We start from the raw sequence: 22,294 nt of genomic DNA, 5'->3' as shown, positions 1-22,294 counted from the left end.
GGTCGCTTCCCACCCAAACCATTCCGAAAGCTCTGCTCCCACCCAGAACCCCAGACTTCCCAGCCCCGTTCCAGCCAGGAACGAAACCTGCCAGGATCCCAGAGTCGGGAAAACCCAACAAACAAAACCTTCTCCCTCTGAGCGTCCATTCCAGGCCTCACTTTCTCCAAGTCCTACGAGACCTTCCTCAACAATCAGGAATTTCCGCATCTTTCCCTCTGGGAACGGCAGTTCCTGGTCCTGGAATGACACCACTGGGTCACTCCGCTGCCTCTTCCCGTTTATTGTTGGGAAAGACTCAAAAAAACCTGGAAATAAGATTTATTTTCCTCTCGGGAACGTGGCGACGGGGATATCCAGCTTCCTGAAAGTCAGAGTGATGCTTTTAACTCCATAAAAAAAACTGGGATTGGTGAGTTTATTCCCTAAAAATCGGGATGGAGCAGCTGGATGTGGGAACGTTTAAAGGGCAGGAGCAGGAGGAAGGAAATAAACCAAATCCCTGGATCTGTGAAGGTCAAGGAAAGAGCGAGGGATGAAGAATTCGAGACAGGGGAGGCACCTCCCATTGGAGCAGCACAACGTGATCCTTTCAGGAGCTGGAAAACCAAAAAAACCCTGGGATTTGGGGATCCCTGGGAGCGATTTCAGGGATAACAACGAATTCCCAAGGGCACTGGGAGGTCTGGAGCGCTCCGCTTCTTCCCCTCAGCACCTGGAGCACATTTATCCCTCCCTCCAACACTTCTTGGCGGCTGGAATTAAAAATAGCCAGCCTGGACGGGTTGGAAAGTGGTGGTGGGGGGGGGAGAAAAATAAATTCCAGCCGGAATGTTTATTTTTGGGAAGAGCCAGAGGAGGAAGAGGAAAGGTCGGGGTTCAATGCGTTATTTAGAGCATGTAAGGAAATAATCACTGGAGCAAAAACGCGGGAGGGAGAGGAGGGAGGAAGAGCAAGGAATGGTGATTTAAAGGATTTTTTTTTTTTGGAAGGAGCAACTTTGGAATCATCTCAACCAAATCCCGATCATCTAAATGAAATTCCCACCGATATTTATGTCATCTGGAGCAAACGTTCCTGAACGAAAACTCCACAAAACAGCGGCAGCAGCCGCAGCACAGCCCCCAAAAATCCCAGATCCGATGGTTTGGGATCTCTCCCCTAAATCCAGGCTCCTCCACGGCTCTGTTCCACCATCAGGGAACGTGTGGTTTGATGGGATTTGACATCAGTTTGACTCTGGAATCTTCCTGAATTCCCAGCTGCGTTTTGTGGTTTGGATTCGGGATTTATTTTTTTTTTTTAAAGGTTTCCGGGTCATTGTCTGTTCCCAAATTCCCAGCGGCGGGACTCCAAAATCCATCATTTCTCAGGAAAGGAACGACGGCGCCGCAAAGCTTTGGTTTCCTGGGAATGGTTTAAGGAGTTCCGAAAAGCCTGGAATTTTGGGGTCAAGGCCTAAGTAGGTCACCATCAAATCCAGGTAAAGAACTATGGATTCATCCAAATTTTCTGGGAAACGGAAGGTGGGGGGAACAAAGTTTAAAGGAGCGCAAAGTTGAGGGAATTCCTTCCCTGGAGTTCTACCTGAGAACATCAGGATTATCCACAGGGAGGACCTATGGGATGCATCAGGAATTCTCCATCCCTAAAGAAGGGATTCGGTGGCCCACGGGACAAGATTTTCATGGAGTGGATTCCACAGGCTCCCAGGAACTGCGATGTCCAACCAACCACACACAGAACATTTTCCAGAGGTCTGGAATTCCATGAAACACCTTTTTTTTTTTTTTAAAACGATCGCGGATCACTTGGGATGATCCAGCGATATAAAGGCCTGGAAAACCCTACAAAGGTTGGACAATCCATAAAAAACCACCTGGGGTCGCATCTGGGGTAAAAAGCGGCTCCTTGTCCCGACAAAACAGTGGCACCAATGAATAAAATCCCCCAAAAAAATCGGGATAAAACCGAACTGACCGATTTTCATGGATATCAGGAAATCCCATCGGGAAACACAACCTGAGTCAGGATTTGGAAAACCTTCAGGAGCCTCCCTTTCAACCTTTTTAGGGTTGAGCTCCATGATTTTAAGGGTCTTTTTCCAGCCTAAACAATTCCATAAATCCCTGACCCCTCGCTGCTCCCACCACCCCTCGCAGCCAATCCCACAGCACAGTGGGACATTCCCAAAAATCCCTTTGAACCCATCTCCAGCCCCTCTGGAAAAGAGCAGCCCGAGGACATCTGGCTCACAGACAGCCCAGAGCTTGGATTGTGTGGATTTGCAGCTGGAAAAATCCAGGATTTGGGTGGGAAAAGCAAAGACTTCCCCGGAAAACGAGGGCCTCCCCACAGGCCTTTCATCCCAAAGGAAGCACCGAAATGCTCTTTCCCAATGGGATTAATGTCGGGATTATCCTGAAAATCCATCCCTAGTTCTGGCGGCATGAGTTGTGCCACCGCCAGTGACACAAAACTCCAATTTTTGGAGCTAAATTCACCCAAATTTAGGTTTTTTAGGCCTAGAATTGCTCCCGGTCAGCGCCCCCAAGATCCCGCACACCAGCTCCAGGCCAGGTTGGATTGGGCTTGGAGAAATCTGGGATTGTGGAAAGTGTCCCCTTCCTGTGGGATTAGGTGGGGTTTAAGGCCTCTTCCAACCCAAACCATCCCAGGATTTTGTAATTCAGGATATTCCAAGAAAATCCCTTTTGGAGGAAAGGGAAGGCCGCTGGATGCTCTCCCTCCTCCACCCATCCCACGGGAATACAACCCTCGATCCCCCCCAAAATCCACATGGAAAAACACTGGGAGAACTCCAAAAATCCAACACAAAACCACCCAAATAACCCAAAATCCAACATTCCCGGACTAATCCATGCCCACGACCACAACCTGACGCTCTCCCCCTTCCCCAAAACCATCGGCAGCACCAAATCCCAGCCCCCCGCGCTCCGCAATCCCGCTGATTTTGGGATCCATGAACTTCCACCCGGGAAAAGCCATTCCATGGGGGAAGGAGCCCAACCAACCGCAGGATGGACACGGAGGGAAGCGCCACGTCCCAATTCCAACCCTGCCCGAGCCACCTGCTGCTCGCAGCTCCCTCCAAACATCCCAAATCCATCCATTTTCTATGGAAAACGTGGTTTTTTGTGCGTGTGTGGGTTTTTTTTTCCCCCTTAATCCCACCCAGCTGCGCGTGCCAGGTGAGGCTCCGGAGCCGCGGAGCAGCTGCGGATTTCTCCGTAGAGGTCACTCCAGGGGTTGATTAAAGTGGGAATAAATAAGAGGATGAATAAATGACCCGATGAACAACGAAATAAACGAGCGGCGGGACAAATAAGCGAAGGGGAAAAAAAAATATAAATAAATGGGGGAACAGATAAATCGGGGAGTAAACGAATGAGGAAATAAATAGACGGGGAAATAAATGAGCACGGGAATGAATAAATAGGGAAATAAATAAATAAGGAAATAAATAAATAAGGAAATAAATAAATAACTCCGCTCCCATCCTGCAGTTTTCACAGCCGGAGGGAAATGCGAGGAATGGGGGAAACGGCGCAGGGAATGGGGGGGAAAAAAATAAAAATCCCGAACCGGCGGCGAAATAAAACAAATCCCAAAACAAATCCCAACAACTCTGCCCCTCCACCTTTCCAAAACCAGCGGATTTGGTCCTCCAGATCCCCGCCCCGAATTCCGGCGCTGCGCATCCCGCTGCAGCCCCCCCCCCACCACCACTTCCCTCCCCTCCTCTCCATCCCACCCGGCTCCATCCCTGCCCGCTCCCCTTTCCCGGCGCATCCCCGCATCCACACCCACTCCCTGCTGCCCTGCCACACCTTCCACCTCCATGAAAACACCTCCCGCATCCCATGGGATCCATCCCGGGCGGCGGGCACCTTCCCACCCCCCCCCCCCCCCCCCCCCAGCCCGATCCCGAGCGCAGCATCCGCGGGGAGCGGGATGGGGATGGATGCAGCCCTTCCATCACCTTGCCGAGGGAGGAGGGTGGGATTTTAACCCCCAGCCCAGCCCCCCCATCCTGCGGAGGGTGGGATCCAGCCCTTCCAAACCCCTTGGTGGGATCCGGCACCTCCAAACCCCCTAAAAAGGGAAGCAGGGTGGGATCCAGCACCTCCATAGGGAGCAGGGTGGGATCCAGCACCTCCATTTGGATCAGGATGGGATCCAGCCCCTCCAAACCCCCCAAAAAGGGAAGCAGGGTGGGATTCGACCCCTCTGGAGGGAGCAGGGTGGGATCCAGCACCTCCTTATGGAGCAGGATGGGATCCAGCCCTTCCAAACCCCCCCAAAATGGGAAGCAGGGTGGGATCCAGCACCTCCTTATGGAGCAGGATGGGATCCAGCCCTTCCAAACCCCCCCAAAATGGGAATCAGGGTGGGATCCAGCACCTCCATAAGGAGCAGGATGGGATCCAACCCTTCCAAACCCCCCAAAATGGGAAGCAGGGTGGGATCCAGCACCTCCATAAGGAGCAGGATGGGATCCAGCCCCTCCAAACCCCCCCAAAATGGGAAGCAGGGTGGGATTTAACCCCTCTGGAAGGAACAGGATGGGATCCAGCACCTCCATGAAACACCTCAAGGAGAACAGGGTGGGATCCAGCACCTTCCTAAGGAACAGGGTGGGATCCAGCACCTTCCTAAGGAACAGGGTGGGATCCAGCTCCTCCAAACCCCTCTGAAAAGGGGAGCAGGGTGGGATTTAACCCCTCCATAGGGAGCAGGATGGGATCTAGCCCCTCCAACCCCCCCCCCAAAAATGGAAGCAGAGTGGGATTTAACCCCTCCATAGGGAGCAGGGTGGGATCCAGCCCTTCCAAACCCTTCTGAGGAGCACCAGGGTGGGATCCAGCCCCTCCATAAACCAGGGAACAGGGATCCAGCCCCAGCCGTGGGGAGCAGGACGGCATCCAGCCCCTCCATAAAACCCCCTGAGAGGAGCAGGGTGGGATCCAGCCGCTCCAGGTGGGATCCAGCCCCTCCTCCACGACCCCTTCCAAAGGCAGCAGGGTGGGATCCAGCCCCTGCACCGGGAGCAGGATGGGATCCAATTCCCCCCCGCTCCTTTCCCAATTCTCCCCGAAATCCAGGGTGGGGTTGAGCTCCATCCCCCTTTTCCCGTCCCCTTCCCGCAGCCACGGGGATCCAGGTGGGCGCATCCAGCCCCCCCCTCCCCCCCCTCCATGCACCAAAATCTGGGAGGGGGGTTTGGAATTCTCCAGGCCAGCCAACACCTGGATGCAGCGCAGGTGAGGATGCCCCCACCCAGCACCCCAAAATCGAAGCGGAGCCCCCAAAACGGAGCCAGAGGAGGACGGAACATCCCCCTTTTCCCAAAAATGGGGCTGAGACCCCCCAAAGTGCTGATGGGGGGGCAAAGACCCCCCCAAGGGCACCTCAAAGAAGGGGGGGCACCCCCATAAGCGCCCCACGAAGAGGAGGGGGACGCAAGAAGGGGTCCCTAAAGGGAATTTGGGAGGGTTTGGACCAAGAGGCGCAGCCCCTCCACCCAGCGCAGCCCCCCTCCCCAATCCCCCCCCCCCCCCACCTTTCCCCGCCGCGATGCCGCTCCTCACCTCTCCGCCATGATCCCCGGCGGCTCTACCGCTCGCCGCCGCCGGTCCCGGCCCCGGTTCGGGCTCCCATGGCCACCCCCGTGACCGACCCCGAGCCCCCCTCCCCCGGCCCCTCCTCGCTCCGTGCCCGCCGCGGCCGCTCCCGGCGCGCTCCGAGCGCGGCGGCCCCGCCGCGTCCCCGTCACCAGCGACAACGGCGCCGCGGCCAATGGGGGCGCAGCCGGGGGGCGGGGCCACGCAGGGACACGCCCCTTTCTGCGGGGAAAACCACGCCTTTATTCAAATGAGGGGCGGGGAGAGCCCCCCCTCCCCTCCGCGGGGGAGGATGGGGGGTTCGGGTGAGATGCGCGTGCGTTCTGGGAAATACGGTAGCGCGGAGGGTGGGAGGGGGGAGGCGTGGAGCGCCGGTGCGCGTGCGCGCTGGGAATTACGGTAACGGCGGAGATGCGGCGCGCCCCCGTTAATTACGGCCCTTCCTCTGTGCGCATGCGCAACTCAGAAATACGGTTAGTTTTGTGATGCGCACTAGGAATTACGGTAGTTATGTTCTGATGCGCACACAGAAATACGGTATTTGTGTTCCGATGCGCACTAGGAAATACGGTAGTTATGTTGGATGCGTACTTAGAAATACGGTATTTATGTTCTGATGCGCACTTAGGAATACGGTAGTTATGTTCTGATGCGCACTCGGAAATACGGTATTTATGTTCTGATGCGCACTATGAATTACGGTAGTTGTGTCTGGATGCGCACTCAGAATTACGGTAGCCGCGGCCCGCAAGCGCATTCGTGTCTACGGGTGTGCGCTGCTCTTTGGGAAGTACGGTAGTTCTGCGCATGCGCGTTAGAAAGAGCGTAGTTCTGGTAGTATATGCGGTCGAAATTACGGTAGTAATGGTGCGCATGCGCACTGGGAGATACGTTAGTGCGCGATTCGCATTTGGAAATACGGTAGTGATGGCGCGCAGGCGCGTGTGAAAGCGGTGGTTATGACGCGCATGCACATTGGGAAATACGGTACCTTTGGAACTACGGCGCCTTTGGAATTACGGCACTTGAGATGTGATGCGCCTTCGGAATTACGGTAGTCGTGCTCATCCGAGCATTTGGAATTACGGTAGTTGTGGTGCGCATGCGCATTTGTAACTACGGCACTTTGCTTTAGCCTCATTTGGAACGGCGATACTTGGTGTGCGCATGCGCCCTGTGGAAACACGGGAATTGTATGGTGCGCATTGGACATTACGGTACTTAAGGTGCGCATGCGCATGTCCTGGTACGGTAATTGTGTGATGCGCAAGCCGAATTATTTTAGTTCTGATGCGCGTGCGCTTCTGGAATTACGGTAACCGTGTGACGCGCACCTAGACTACGTTACTTTCAGTGCGCATGCGCAAGGTGAAATTACGGTAGCGGCGCTACGCGCACGGTAAAAAAAATCCGGTATGTCTTTTGCACATGCGCATTTGAAATAGAAGCGGCGGCACGGCGCATGCGCGCTGGAAATTACGGTACCGGCGTGATGCGCATTTGGAAAAAATTACGGTACCGGCGGCGCGCACACGCATTTGGAAATACGGTAATCCCGTATTTCCCGAAGCGCACGCAGTTTTGAGGGGGTGGAAACACGCGTGGCGGCTGCCACGGGCGCTCTGTGCGTGTTTCGTGTGCCACTCCGCCAAAAGCACGCGTGGGGATCCCCCAGCGCCTCGGCACCCCGAGATCCCCCGGGACCTTCACCCCTCGGTGGCACCGTGTGGCCCCTGAGCCCCCCCCGGGGTCTGTGACACTCCCGCCCCCCCACCCACCGTGTCCCACAGCATCCCAAAATACCCCGCTGTACCGTGCGGGACATGTGCACACCCCCCCCCCCCACTGTCCCCCCCGTGTCCCCACCCCCCCCGTGCCCCCCATCCACATCCACGTTCCCATTCCCTCCCCAGTGTCTTTGGGATGGGGATGGAGACCCCAAACTGGGAGACTCCGACCCCTCCGGGGCCCCCCAGCGCTGCCCACTCTGTCCACCCCGGGGGGTCCCCGCTGAAATTTGTCCACCCCAAATTTTCCCTCCACCCCAGCCCCTCTTCCATCAGACATTCCCTCACTGGGATGTCCACAAAACACCCCAAAACCCCAAACACCCCGAGGACGAAGCCCAAAATATATTTTTGGGAGGATGAAGGACAGCTGGCTGGGGTGACGACAGAGTTGAGGACACCACGAGACCTTCGGAGCAGCTTTCACCCCCTGGCCAAAACTCGGGGAATTCAATTTCTCAGGAGGGGACAAGTTGGGTCACGGCGCGAAACCAACCACAAAACCCTTTTATTCCCTTTCCAGCCTCAGCACAATCCCTGACTTGCAATTTTTCCAGGAATTTGGCCGGCTGTCTCAGCAGGATCGGCGGCTCCGCCGTGCCCGGGGTGCTGCTCACATGTTCTTTTCTTTCCACGCGCTGCGAGAGCTTCCTCACGTCCAGCTGTGGTTTTTTTTTGGGGAGCAGAAGGACCCAAAACCCGTCAGGTTTTCTCCTCCGAGCTCCTTTGGGACGTGCGTGGAGGGGGATGGAGGCTGGGAGAGGGTGAGTCAGTAAAATTTTGGTATTTTTCCTCCTGTTCCTGTTGCTCTTTAGGTTTAGTTTTGGAAATACTTTGGGGTTTTTTTAGGGGTTTTGCGGTTTGTTTTTTATTTTTTAAAATTTAATCTGATTTTTACAGAATAAAAGAGCAGCTTTGGCCTTTTCTCTAAGCATCCTGATCCGAGAAAATCCATTCCGTCCCCAAATCATGGAGTGGTTCGGGTCGGAAGGGAATTTCACCGAGTTCCACCCCCCTGCCATGGGCAGGGACACCTCGCACAACCCCAGGGTGCTCCAGGCCTCCTCCAACCTGGCCTTGGACGCTTCCAGAGGAAAATCAGGATGTCTCGGAGGGGTGTGATGTGGCACTTGGGGACGTGGTCGAGGTCCCTTCCGACCCAAAGCCATTCCATGATTCTATTCCCGGACACGGCCTCTCTTTGTTCTGCCTGGAGCTTTTCCAAGCGAATTCCTCTGACTTTTAAACCTCGATTAAAAACGAGATGCCAGCAACTCAAGCCCGTGAGTTCCCGCTGCCTCCGTCACCATGGGAACGTCAGGCTGTTGTCTTTTAATATTTTTAAGTTATATAAAGGCTTGGAACAACTCTGAAACCCCCCCTCAGTGATTAAACAAGAGGAATAGTGGGAAAATTAAATCCACTTTTCCATCAGGAAAACCATGGAAAGGGATGATCTTGAAGGCCTCTCCCAACCCAAACCGTTCCATGGATAAAATCCAATCCCATTTATTCCAGAGCCCAAATCCCGGAGTGCTGATGTTTCAATCCCATATTTTAACACGCTGCTCCCTCTCCGTTCCCCCCCGGCCTGTTGCAAATCCAACCCTAAGGAATGAAGCTGGAGAACAAGACTCCTCCAGGACTGGAGAGCATTTTTTTGGGGATGATTTTTTTCCCTGTGTCGGTGATTTTGCTTTCCTGGCTCTCCTGATGTTCACACAAGCCTGAATAGTTTCTAAATTCATAAAAAAATCTTCATTTTTGTTTGCTTGGCTTCTCCAAAAGGTGTCTTTGTCCAGCTGGGAAATTGGGAAATGTTGTTGTTGTCCCACCTGGGAGCGGGAGCCGCAGGAATTCAGCCACCGGTCACAAAGTCCTCTTGAGTAACACTGGATTTTGGGAGTGGAAAATATAATTTCAGTCCTCGAGAGCCTGTACCGGAGTCCTCTCCTGGTTCTTGAGCAATCCTGGCGGGGAATAACGAAACCTGGGAGGAGAGGAAGGCTCGGAGCGTCCTGGTGTGCGCAGGCCAAAGGAGGCCCAGGAAGAAACCCGGAAAATTCCCTTTAAAGGGTCACCCTGTTGAGGTGAACGGATTGGGCTCCTAAATCCTCATGGAATGGTTTGGGTTGGGAAGGACCCTAAAATCCATCCCCTGGTTATCCCAATCCCTTTGTGCGGGCAGCTTTTCTCCAGAAAGGTGAATTCCGAGGCCGTGGGGTTTGGTTTAGGCAGAGCCATCACTGCGGAGGCTTTTCCAGGCTGGAGGGACTTGGGCTCCCTTCCCGGGGTTGTGTGCAGCCCCCCAGGAATACTGGGATGCTGGCAGTGGGATCCTGGAGGGACGGGATGTGGCCGATGGATTTGCTTCCTTTGTTTCCCTTGGAAAGTTTGATTTGGCTGAAATCTTTGGGAAAGGGCCTGGAGGGACAGGACAAAGGGAATGGCTTTAAATTGACGGAGGGAGTTTGGGATATTGGGAATGAATTCTTCCCTGGGAGGGTGGTGAGGGGCTGGAATGGGATTCCCAGAGAAGCTGTGGCTGCCCCTGGATCCCTGGAAATGTCCAAGGCCAGGTTGGACAGGGCTTGGAACAACCTGGGATGGTGGGAGGTGTCCCTGCCCAGGCAAAATGTTGGAATTAAAGATCTTGAAGGTCCCTTCCCACCCAAAGCCTTCCACAATTCCATGACCTGGGTGCTCTGGATTGCCCCAAACTTTCCATCAGGGTGGGGACAGGGCGGGCTGGAGGTGAGAACACCCAAGGACCCCGTGGATGGTGAAAAGTGTCAGGGAATTGGTGCAGGACTGAGGGGAATGTGGCACCCAGCAGATTTGCTTTGGGAAATTTCAGAGTTCGTTCTTGTTATCAACATTTTAAGGAACTTTTTGGCTTTGGATCATTGTCCTTCCCCCTTTCTCAAAGTTTATATTTTGTGGGTTTTTTGCTATTTCCCCTTCTTTTTTTGCTAAAATTGATTCTTTTCCCTTTCTCCCTCTATTTTTTTGCGGGCTCATTGCTCAATCTCAATAATTTCTTCAGGTGGAGTTTTCTTACCAGATGTTTTCTGTATTTTTTTTGGCAACCGTTCTCCCCCAGAAGGCCTTTGCTGGGTGCTTTGGTTTTGGCGTTTATTCCGATTTATTCCGGTGGGGTTTTGTGGATTAACTTAAAGCAGGAGGGTTTTTGGGGTTTTTCTTTACCTTTATGGGGTTATTTTTCCTTCCCCATCTGCTTGCGGGGGTCTGTCGATGGTTTTATCAATTGCAGCTGGTTTTGAGGGTTTGCAATTATTATTATTATTATTATTATTATTATTATTATTATTATTATTAAAAAGTGGAAAATCAGGGGCCCTGATTCCATAGGACATGGGAAAAGTGAGCAGCGCTTTCACCTCCACACCAAAGTGTCATGAAATTAATCGTTCAGGTTGATTAAACTCTCACTGTCAAAGACACCAACAAAAGCTGGTTTAATTCAAATTATATTTTGTCAATACAGGGTTTGATGGGAAGGTCCTCTCTACTAATTCCATCGCATCCTAAAATGATCGTGGTTGGGAAAGACCTCCAAGGTCGTCAACACGGATGAGACATAAAAGGGAACGTCGAGTTAGAATTAATTTATAATAATTTATGTGGATCATGAGAAAGCTTAGCGGCATTTTGTCGGGGGGTTATCATTGGTTTATCGCTGTCTTATCACTGGCTTATCGTTCTTATCAATGAAGCGGTTCCTTAGGATTGGTGTGGTTGTAGGACTCGGAAGAAAACAAACGGCCACTGTTGTTCTCAAGGTGGAGAAAAAAGGGGAATGTTTATGTTCTGATTTTAACATTTATAGTTTTCCAAAAGTGACAGCGGATTGGAGGGTGGCAGCGCTGCCTCTCCAGTGACACTGGACAAATTAACAATTTGTTGATTTTTTTTTTTCTTTTTCCATAAAAAAATGTAAAACAATGAGTCATTTACAAAAAGTGGGTAAAGAAGTTCATTACAAGAATGTAAACATCAGAAGGCTTAGAAAATCTTAAAAAATCAAAACAACAGATTGACCACAATTAGAAGAAGGACTGAGCTATAGGTGGCAAAATTAGTTCTGTATTTATATTTATTGTGAGGAATTGAAGTCTTGGAATCAGCTTCCAAAGGGGACGTGGAACCGTGGAATTGTTGAGGTTGGAAAAGCCCTCTGGGACTGAGTCCAGCTCTTCCCCCAGCAGTGCCAAAGCCACTCCGAACCACGTCCCCAAGTGCCACCCCCACATGGTTGTTGGTCCCTCGCCGGGATGGGGACTCGTGCCGGGGCTGGACAGCCCTTTCCGGGAAGGAATTTTTCCCAATATCCAACTGAATCTCCCCTGGCACAACTTGGGACCATTTCTTCATGTCCCTTGCTCCCTGGGAACAGAACCCAACCTCCACCTGGCTCCACCCCCCTTCCAGAAGGTTCCCCCAAGCCTCCTTTTGTCCAGGCTGTTTGTGGGGTCTCATGGTGATTCCCTCTACTCATCCACAAGTTTTTCCAGTCTCTGGTCCCCAATCGCTGAACTTCCCAAAGCAAATATTTCCGACAACACGGGAAATTGTTTTCCAACCAGCCCAGCCTGGCCTTGGACGCTTCCAGGGATGGAAGTGAGGCACGGGATGGTTTTTGTGGCCGTTCCTTGGCCGTGGCCTCAGCGCAGGACACAGGAGATGCCTCGGACAATGAGGAAATTTTTCCCTGTGGAAAAGGCACCAGAGCCTGTTTGGTCGGTGCCTGGCAGGTTATGGAATGGGGGTTGGAACATAACGCGTTTTTATAACTCCATTTTCTTCAGTAGTGGAAAAAGCCTGTTCTTTATTCACGTAACTTGTTTTTGTACAGTTTTACAGACTCCAATCGGTTTGTAATTTCTGCCAATTACTTCCTTGGTTAGGAATAAATTTTTGTTATTCTGTATTGACTGGTCACTCAAACCCCCGGTGTGTACATGCAGGAAAAGTTGTTTGTGAGAGGTAGTTCTCATTTTTTCTATCAACAGCGTAAAAACAGTTCATACAGGTGTAAGTTGGGTTTTTTTCACCCAGGAGTAGATTGTTATGCTAACAAACCGCTCACACCAGGACTGCTTCTGCATGGGAACTCGCAAAGTGCTAGCTTGGCAAGGCCAGCCACTGATTTTAGGAAAGCAGGCTTGGTTTTATGAGGCCTTTCTTTATAATTTTATACCTTACTGCAACAGTTGGGACATTGAAATCAGTGCTGAACCCATGGGAAGAAACAACAAATTTTTTCCTGCTTCCTTTCTCTCCTCTTCCTTTCCACCCTGCCTCCAGAATTCCTTTCTGTTTCTCCTTATGGATCTCCTTATGGTGTTAGGGGAGGAGGTTGGTCGGCAAGGAAGGAAAAATTACACCAGCAGTTGTTTGGGCTGAAATGTTTCCCTGAACAAGTCTTGGCGCCTCGGAGGGTCATCTCTGTTGGAATGAGTGGCTTGGCCAGACTGGAAAGAGGGTGAATGCCAAACCCGGGGCCTGCTGGAGCTGATGGAAAATTGACACCTGGATTCAGGCTGTGAGAGGTTGGAACAGTCTTGGGAGAGGAAGGAAAAAGGAGTCATCTGAGGTTATGATGCAGGAAAATTTTATTGAGGCAAAAAAACAAGTGAAAAGCAGAAGTAAATAAAATGGAGCTGGTCTGAGGTGCAATAGGAGAAACATCAGCACAGATCCTTTGGTTTCAGCAGGTCTGGCCAGAGCATCAAGGATTTCCTGCCCCACAGTGGGAGCAGCCCAATGGTCTCTGGCTTGGAAGAAGGGATTTGCCCAAATGGACTGGAAAGAGCCGAAGGGGCGATGCAGAGCAGGGAGCAGGAGGAGAGCAGGAGGCAGATGGGCCGTGTTTGCAAACAGCCTGGGCTGGCACCTTGGCTGCTGCCTTGCTTGGTGCCCTGAGAGCAGGAGCTGGAAGAGCTAAACCCATCTGAGAGCCTTGGCCAGAGATGTCTTCAATGCCTGGGGTGAGTTCCAGGGAGTGGGTGGTTGGTGTCAGGAGTGGTGCTGAGGGGCCTCAGCAGATGTAGCCGCCCCTTCTGCCATAGCAGCCCAGGCCTCCCAGGCCGTAGCCAAATCCACGGCCATAGCCAAGGCCAAAGCCACCAAAGCCCCCAGAGATGGGCTGTCCCTGCACACTGAGCTCAGTGCCCACGGCAGCGGAGGAGGTGGATCCGACGGCGGTGTTCTGGGGGAAGGAGGTCATGATGGGTCCTGGCAGGGTGACCAGCACGGGAGAAGGCTGGATAACGACGCGGGAATCCTGGCATTGCAGGGCACAGGGCTCGTTGCAGCTGTTGGCCAGCGGGGTGGGTCCGCAGGGACGGCAGATGTTGTTACAGGCCATGGGTGTGGTGTGGAGGGTGCCTGGAAGAGAGAGAGGTGAGGCAGGGGTGAGGGGTGCAATGATGCAGGATTTTGAGGGAGTGTGGAGGCTGTTGTGGAGCTGTGGGGAGGCGTGAGGGCTGCTGAGGCTGGGGTTGAGCGTGCTGGAAGAGAAGGGCCAGGGTTTAGGAGCAGGAGGGTCAGGGGCTTGAGACTCACCTGGTTGTCAGCAGGAGCAGGAGGAGATGGAGTCTGGAGAAGTGTGTGAGGGATAGTGGTTTTTGGCTGGCTTTTATGCAGGTCCTGGAGGGGCGGGACATCCTTGTCCCACGGCCTTGGGGTATTTTTTAGGCAGCAGCTCTTTCGTTACTGGTGAGTCATGAGGTGGGGAATGTTTTCCCTCCCACAATCGTGCAGTTTCGTGTCCAGCTCTTGTTGCTGTGTCCATTTGACCTTGGCAGCACCTTCAACAATTTGGTATTTGGGTGGATGTGATTGTTCAAGGTGTTTCTGGGAGGGCTTAATAAATAACCAGAGCCCTGAAGGTCTGCGATGTCATCAGTGAGGTCATTCTATGGAGTGCTTTGGTTTGTGGGTGCCTTGTGCAGACTGGGACTCTGTTTTGTGCTGCTGGATGTCCATCAGTCATTGGGTTGCATCCTGGAATTCTGAGGGAGCTGCTGAGGAGCTCCTGGGGAGGTCACTCTGGAACAGCTTGGAAAGATCCCAGTGCCTGGGAATTCTTTGTGACGGATAAAAGAGATCTTATGGCCTTTTGTCTTGAGTGGGATCAAGAGAGGATCTGGGAAACGAGAGCACGGTCAGGCTGAGCTTGTTCCAATGTTTGGGTCCGTTCGTATTTCTCAAATTTACGTGACAGCATTCTCTGTCATTTAAAGTGTATTCCTTGACCTGGTTTAAAAATCCAGTAAACAGACAACAATCCAGTGCCTGGCCCCTTTATCCAGGGCTGTGACCTCAATTCTCTCCTTCTGCATTCAAGCCACATGGTTTCACAACTTTTGTTCCATAAATGTTGGTATTGTGTCCCTCTGAGCAAAACCTAATAATTACTAACGGATGGTCAGTGTGGTCCTTCCCCCTCCCCTCTCATGGTTCCAGCGTGTCTGTGTAAATTCTGTGATTCCACGTCCCTCTCTTGAGGCCATGTCCTTTTGACCTTGGTGACAGCTTTTAATTCCTTTAATTGCAAATCATAGCCACCAAATTCTGCTGTTGATGGTTCGTGTCAGGGCAAGCTGAAGACGTGACCAAAACTTTGGAAAGCTGGGGTGTCATCATTGAGGTCATCCCGTGGCCCTGGTGTGCTGTGGCTTGTGGGTGTGCTGTAAAGAGTTGTCCCCAGTCTCTCTCAGCCTTGTCAGGCTGGGCTGAGCTTTCCAGCTGTTCCAAGTATGTGGTGCTGCCCCTTCCATCGCATTCCCCAGTTCTTTGCATTTCCCCAATCTGGCAAACTCTGACATTAAACCTTGTCTTTCATGTTGGTTGTGCTCTTTGGGTTTCTACGTGTCCCTCTTGATTTTACAGTTTGGATATCCAGAGCATTTCAGGTCCCAAATGGGGCTGAGGTGTGAGGACACTTCTCTGGGCAGTAGCTGATGGTCAGAATGAGGATTTGGAGATTGCCCAGTGTTCTTGGAGGTGAGCATTGTGTGATCCTCAACAGCCAGGCAAGTCCAGGTTGTGGCAGTGCCCAGCGTGGTGGCCTGAGAAGGCTCTGAAGGGCTGGGTCCAGTGGCTTGTGGTCAGTGTCCCAAAGTCCAGATGACAGCAAGTCCCCAGGATCCAGGAGTTGGATCCTTTTGGCCAACACTGAAAAAACCTGAGTGGTCCTGGACATCTGCTGGAGCTCAGCAAGGACAGGCGCCAAGGGCTGTTTGTTGGTGGGAGTAATTCCTGGAGGGGATAAAATGTCTGAGTCTCAGTTGGAACAATGGTTTGCTTCTCCAAAAAAGCTTTTGTGGTTGTGGTTGAGGAGAAATGGAGCTGGAGGTGTGCCTGTAACATCGTGGGAGCAGGGACCTCAAGTGTCCAGGATCTGGAATGCTGTTATGACCAAGCAGGGAGAGGTGACTCTTGCTTTCTGTGTAGCACTAGCGGGGGTCACATGTGAGGGGTTGTGGGCAGTCCTGGCCATACCCCAGTGTGAAAATGAAGTTGATTCAGTGAACCAAAACCATTTCAGGGCCAGCAATGCTCTAAAGGGGGATTTTTCCTAGAGGAGAGGCTGAGAGAGCTGGGACTCCCAGCCGTCAGTGTGTGCAAATCTCTGATGGCAGAGGATGAAGTGGAGGGAGCCCTGCTGTTCTCTGCAGTGGAGTACAAGAAGGCAAGAGCACAAGGGAAAACACGGAATTCTGCGGGAAAAGAAAGCAAGAATTTTTCAGCGTGAGGTTGGTCACGCAGGGGAAGAGGAGGTGGAGACTACTGGGAAATCAAACGTGAGCTGTCCATGGTGCTGGGAAACTCTGCCCTTGCTGGTCCTGCTTGAGCTGCAGGGAATCAAGCGCTTGCACTCGAGTCCCTGCCCAAGCGGAAGATTTTATGAGTGTTTATTCAGAGGGCTTGAGGGTCCTGCTGGGAAGAGACGTGGTGTGCTGGCAGAGAGAGAATTTGAGCACAAGAGCATTAATGTCTCAAAGCCTTTGCTATAGCAGGTGTTTGGATTGTAAAATATTTTGGAAGGTTCGCCCCCTTCTCTGCTTCCTGGGCAGGTCTTGTTTGTTACAGGTGGGGATGGCTCTGTTAAATATTGCTGACGTATTTCCTAGAGAAAAGTCTCGTGCCCCTTTTCCTTTCACCAAAGTCCTGCTGAGCCCTGGCACTGTGCATGGTGGGGATGTGAGACCACTTGAACTCAAAAAGGAAGCAGAGGCATGTGCGGCTTTGATGCAGAAAAACTTTATTGAGGCAAAAGAACAAAGAGACAGGAGAATGAAATGGAAGGGATCCACAGTGAGCTGCAAGCAGGGCAACCATCGCTGAGGTGCTGTGCTTGCAGGAGCTGTTGCCAGAGGCCAGAGCTGGTGGTGTCAGGGCTGGTGCTGAGGGCCCTTAGCAGTTGTAGCCATAGCCCCTTCTGCCATAGCAGCCCAGGCCCCCCAGCCCATAGCCAAATCCACGCCCATAGCCAAGGCCAAAGCCAAATCCGCCAGAGATGGGCTGTCCCTGCACATTGAGCTCAGTGCCCACGGCAGCCGAGGAGGTGGATCCGACGGCGGTGTTCTGGGGGAAGGAGGTCATGATGGGTCCTGGCAGGGTGACCAGCACGGGAGAAGGCTGGATAACAACGCGGGAATCCTGGCATTGCAGGGCACAGGGCTCGTTGCAGCTGTTGGCCAGCGGGGTGGGTCCGCAGGGACTGCAGATGTTGTTGCAGGCCATGGGTGTGGTGTGGAGGGTGCCTGGAAGAGAGAGGGGTGAGGCAGGGCGGGGGTGAGGGGTGTGCGGGGCAGTGATGCAGGAGGGTGAGGGGGTGTGGAGGCTGTTGTGGGGCTGCTGAGGCTGAGGCTGAGAATGCTGGAAGAGAGGGGCCAGGGGTGCAGGAGCAGGAGGGTCAGGGGTTTGAGTCTCACCTGGTTCTCAGCAGGAGCAGGAGGAGAAGTTGTCAGGAGAAGTGTGTGAGGGAGAGTGGTTTTTGGCCGGCTTTTATGCAGGTCCTGGAGGGGCGGGACAGCCTTGTCCCATGGCCTTGGGGCATTTTGAGGCAGCAGCTTTTGGCTGGTCCAGCCTGGTGAGTCCTGAGGTGGGGAGTGTTTTCCTTCCTGGAGTTCTTCAGTTTCGTGTCCTTCCCTTGGGGCAGTGTCCATCTGACCCTGGCGGCACCTCTTAACTGCCAGGATTAGAGAGCAGTGAGCGGTTGTTGATGGCGCGTGTCAGGGCACGTACAAGATTCAGCCGAAGCTGAGGAGAACTCGGGTGTCATCCGAGGTCATTCCGTGGCGTACTGAGAACATGTCCCATTTGCATTCTTGCCTCCTGCCTGAAAGAACTCCCAGCTCTCTCAGCTTCTGCCCATTTTAAGGACAGTCCAGACAACAACCTTCTGGGTCCTGCCATTCCGGCCACCACAATGGACACCTGGGCTTGCCTGGGTTGTTGAGGATCGTGCAATGCTCGCCTCCAAAATGCCTTGACAACTTCCAAGCTGTCTTCCTGGCAATCAGACATTGCCCAGAGAACTGATCTCACTCCTCCACACTCAGTCCAAGTAAAGATGCCAAAAACCCTGAATATCAAATCCTTCCATCTCTGCAAGACTTCCAGACAAGAGGGACAGCAAGACACCCTCAGAGCATGACTGATGGTTAAGGGGGATGTCTCCAGTCAGGTTTGACAGCTGGAGAAATAGCGTGGAGAGAGGGAATGGGGCGGAAGGGGCAACACCGGCTACTTGGAACAGCTGCAAAGGCCTGATCCGCTTGTCTCAGAGGGCTGAGAAAGGCTGGGGGAACTTTCCACAGCACACCCACAGACCACGGCAAGCCAGTGCTGCAGGCTGGCCTCGGTTCTCCAAAGCTTTGTTCACGTCTTCATCCTGCACCAACAACACCAAAATTTCATCTCTAAAAGGCAAACTTGAAGGCTGCCGCCAAGGTGAGATGGACACGGCCTCAAAAGAAGGACATGGAATCTGAGAATTCCACAAAGAAATGCCCAAATAATGGCAGAGAAGGAAAGAGGAGGTTGTTGACCGTCCGTTAGTAATTAATGGTTATTTGCTAAGAGGAGTATAATGCTAAGACTCGAAGGATATAAATTGTGAAACCTTACGGCTTGAATGCGGAATAAAGGAGTTGACGTCACAGAGCAGGCTGGGAGCAAAGGGATGGGCCCCAAGTGTTGTTTATTTCCTAAATTTCTGACAGAGGTCAAGAAATACATTTTAAATGACAGATTAGGTTGTTGCTTAAATTTAGGAAATCCAAATGGACCATAACACTGTAACAAATACAGTTAACACTGTAACAAATACATGCTTCCCAGATCCTCTCCCTTGACCCCACTGAAGACACAAGGCCAAGAGCTCTCTTTCATCCATCAGGAAACACTCCCAAGCACTGGAATCTTCCAAGAATTTGCAGAGTGACCGCCCCACAACATCAGCATCTCCCTCAGCATTCCTGGGTGCAACACAAGGACTGATGGACATCCAGGGGCACAGAAGAGAGTCCCAGTCTTCACAAGAGACCCACAAACCACAGCACATGAGTACCACAAAATCACCTCACTGATGACATTGCAAATCTCCAGGGCTGTGGTTGTTTATTCTGCCATCCTTGACAACACTGAGCAATCAAATCCCCCCAAATACCAACTCCTGACAGAAAGCTGCCTCCAAGGTCAGATGGACATGGCCTAAAGAGCAGGACATGGAATTGCAGAAGAACATGAATAAAACAAGTCCCCACCTCATGACTCACCAGGCTGGGCCAGCCAAGAGCTGCTGCCTCAAAATGCCCCAAGGCCATGGGACAAGGCTGTCCCGCCCCTCCAGGACCTGCATAAAAGCCAGCCCAGAGCCTCTCTCCCTCACACACTTCTCCAGACTCCATCTCCTCCTGCTCCAGCTGACAACCAGGTGAGTCTCAAGCCCCTGACCCTCCCACTCCTGCACGCCTGGCCCTTCTCTTCCAGCATGCTTGGCCCCAGCCTCAGCTGCCCTCACACCTCCCCACAGCCCCACAACAGCCTCCACACTCCCTCAAAATCCTGTATCATTGCCTCTCACACCCCCACAACTATGCCTTGCCTCACCCTCTCTGTTCCAGGCACCCTCCACACCACACCCATGGCCTGCAACAGCCTCTGCCGTCCCTGCGGACCCACCCCGCTGGCCAACAGCTGCAACGAGCCCTGTGCCCTGCAATGCCAGGATTCCCGCGTCGTTATCCAGCCTTCTCCCGTGCTGGTCACCCTGCCAGGACCCATCATGAGCTCCTTCCCCCAGAACACCGCCGTCGGATCCACCTCCTCCGCTGCCGTGGGCACTGAGCTCAGTGTGCAGGGACAGCCCATCTCTGGTGGCTTTGGTGGCTTTGGCTATGGCCTTGGCTATGGCCGTGGATTTGGCTATGGCCTGGGAGGCCTGGGCTGCTATGGCAGAAGGGGCGGCAACATCTGCTAAGGCCCCTCAGCACCACTCGTGACACCAACCAGCCACTCCCTGCAACTCATCTCAGGCATTGAGGACACATCTCTGGACCAAAGCTCTCAAACTGGCTCAGCAATTCCAGCTCCTGCTCTCAGGGCACCAAGCAAGGCAGCAGCCAAGGGGCCAGCCTGGGCTGCCTGCAAACACGGCCCATCTGCCTCCTGCTCTCCTCCTGCTCCCTGCTCTGCATCGCCCCTTCGGCTCTCCCCAGCTCCCCATGGGCAAACCCCTTCTCCCAAGCCAGAGACCATCGGCACCTCTGCTGGGCTGCTGCTGTTGCAGGGCAGGAAGGCCTTGGTGCTCTGGCCAAACCTTGCCAAAGGAAGGGACCGTGGCTGATGCTCGCCCTACTTGCACCTCAGACCAATTCCCTTCCCCTGGCTGCTCCTGAGTTTTCTCTCTGCTACCTCAATAAAGTTCTCTTGCATCACTACCTCAGATGACTCCTTCTTTCTTCTCCCAAGCTTCTTCCAGTCTCACTCAGCACTAAGCCAGGCTTGTAGAGGCCACTGGGGTGGGTGAAAAAGTGCACCAAGATCAATTTTTGGTATTATTTCTGCATTTCCACTTCTCACTGCCACATTTTCCTCTCCCTGTGCATTACCACATCAACCCTTCAGCTACTGAAACACAAACCTGAACACACCAATGCAGGTCTATCGCTGTCTCTGGCACAAGCCCCTCGTGGGTGGTGTGTGCAATTTTTCTGGACACCAGTTGTTCCTGCCCGTCAATGTCTTCCAGGGCGATCTCCAGCTCTGGCTGAGCAGGTCCATGTCTTCCTTGTTTCCAGGTCCCAGAGCTGAACTCACATCACCAGTTTCTCCAGGGTGGAGCAGAGGAGCAGAATCCCCCCTCACCTGCCACCCACTCTGTGGGGATGAGCCCAGGACTCAGCCAGGTTTCGGTTCGGCACATTAGCCTGCATGTTTGGGATTGCTCCAGACCAGGTGCAGCAGATTCTGCCCCTGCTCTGCCCGGATGATATTGGAGAACTCTGTGAATCTCTGGGTTAGTGGGGACAAGGAAGACAAGACTCTGCTGAGGGAGATCCAGAGCAAGGCCTCAAGGATGATCCATGGCTGAAGGTTTGGGACAGCCATTGCCCATGCCATCGGGGCATTTTTCAGGCTAGCTGCTCTTGCCTGGCACAGCCTGGTGAGTCACGACGTTGAGAACACTTTGCTTCCCACCGCTCTGCAATTCCATGTCCCACTCCCTAAGCCGTGCCCATGTGACCATGGCAGCAGCTGTGATGAGTTGGTATTCATTCCAGCGTGGGAGGATGAGGGAAGAGGTGCCAGTATCCTGCAGCTGGACTTGTGCAAGTCCTTTGTTCCTGTGCCAGACACCATCCTAGTCTCGAGGCTGGAGAGATGTGGATGTTGGTTGGACCATTTGGTGGAGGAGGAACGGGCGGGATGGTCTCACTCAAGGAGTTGTGGTCAATGGCTCCAGGTCTGTGTGGAGAACAGGGATGAGTGGTGACCCACAGAGACTCATGTTGGGGTTGTGATAATTTTGAATCCCTGTCAGAAATCAGGGTACTGGGATTTAGTGGGATGATCAGCAAAAGCAGGGACCACTCCAAGCTGAGTGGTGGGGTTGGTTGTCTGGAGGGAAGGGATGGCATTCAGAGGGGCTGGAACAGGTTGGGAATGTGGGATATTGTCGGTTTCATGAAGCTGAACAAGGCCAAGTGCAAGGTGCAGCATGTGGTTTGGAGCAATGCCAAACATGGCTGTGGACTGGATGATGAGTGGATTGGGAGCAGCCCAGAGGAGAAAGCCTTGGGGTGTTGGTGGATGAAAAACTCCACATGCCCCACCACGTGAATGAGCTGACCAGAAATTCTCCATGTCCTGGGTTCACGCCCACAGCATGGGCAGAAACTGAGAGTATGAATTCTGTCCCTCTGCTCTGGTTGGGTTGATTGGAGTTGTGTGTTCAATTCTGGGATCTGAAAATAAGGGAGACGTGAAGCAGCTTGAGCAGATCTGTGGATGGGCCTGGAAGATGATGAGGGTCTGGAGCAACTGATGTCCAGCCAAAATGAACACAGCAGCCAGGAGGGGCTTGTGCCAGAATCAAGGACAGAGCTGCCCTAGTGTACCCCGGCCTGTAATCAAGCAAGTGAGGTTCTTCCCTGTGATGGACACAAAGTGTGTCAGTGTGTCCCAGTGGGTTGTGGAACTGTAGAACCATTTCAAAGAGAGGTGTTCATGCAATTTTCACCCTCCACAAATGGCATGTGGAGACACGGATCTGTGCCAAGTGTGGTGGGCACACCTTTGTCAGAAAGAAGTTGGAGGAGACA

The 22,294-nt window shown here is 52.9% G+C and overlaps 4 protein-coding genes across 5 annotated transcripts in view; 1 reads left to right on the top strand and 3 right to left on the bottom strand.

Annotated features, from left to right (window-relative positions):
* The window catches only part of ARHGAP39 (Rho GTPase activating protein 39), a 110,722-nt gene extending 104,989 nt beyond the window's left edge, over window positions 1–5,733 (bottom strand). For both annotated transcript variants that reach the window (XM_038127453.1, XM_038127454.1), the window contains exon 1: window positions 5,614–5,733. In XM_038127453.1, coding sequence (XP_037983381.1) covers window positions 5,614–5,624 — 11 coding nt within the window. In that variant the 5' untranslated portion in view covers window positions 5,625–5,733. The remainder of the gene's footprint in view (window positions 1–5,613) is intronic.
* A 7,761-nt stretch (window positions 5,734–13,494) lies between these two features.
* On the bottom strand, window positions 13,495–13,824 carry LOC119697525 (feather beta keratin-like). The gene has a single exon (XM_038128386.1). It carries the CDS (start codon window positions 13,822–13,824, stop codon window positions 13,495–13,497), a length of 330 nt encoding a protein of 109 aa, XP_037984314.1.
* A 3,053-nt stretch (window positions 13,825–16,877) lies between these two features.
* On the bottom strand, window positions 16,878–17,226 carry LOC119697724 (feather beta keratin-like). The gene has a single exon (XM_038128831.1). The coding sequence runs from the start codon at window positions 17,205–17,207 to the stop codon at window positions 16,878–16,880; it is 330 nt and encodes a 109-aa protein (XP_037984759.1). The 5' UTR covers window positions 17,208–17,226.
* A 2,344-nt stretch (window positions 17,227–19,570) lies between these two features.
* Window positions 19,571–20,458, top strand: LOC119697480 (feather beta keratin-like). Its single transcript, XM_038128294.1, has one exon. It carries the CDS (start codon window positions 19,615–19,617, stop codon window positions 19,948–19,950), a length of 336 nt encoding a protein of 111 aa, XP_037984222.1. The 5' UTR covers window positions 19,571–19,614; the 3' UTR covers window positions 19,951–20,458.
* The last annotated feature ends 1,836 nt before the right edge of the window (window positions 20,459–22,294 follow it).

The sequence above is a fragment of the Motacilla alba genome, chromosome 2 (assembly GCF_015832195.1).
Source record: "Motacilla alba alba isolate MOTALB_02 chromosome 2, Motacilla_alba_V1.0_pri, whole genome shotgun sequence".
Taxonomy (NCBI): domain Eukaryota; kingdom Metazoa; phylum Chordata; class Aves; order Passeriformes; family Motacillidae; genus Motacilla; species Motacilla alba.
This window is presented reverse-complemented; position numbering and strand designations above follow the sequence as displayed.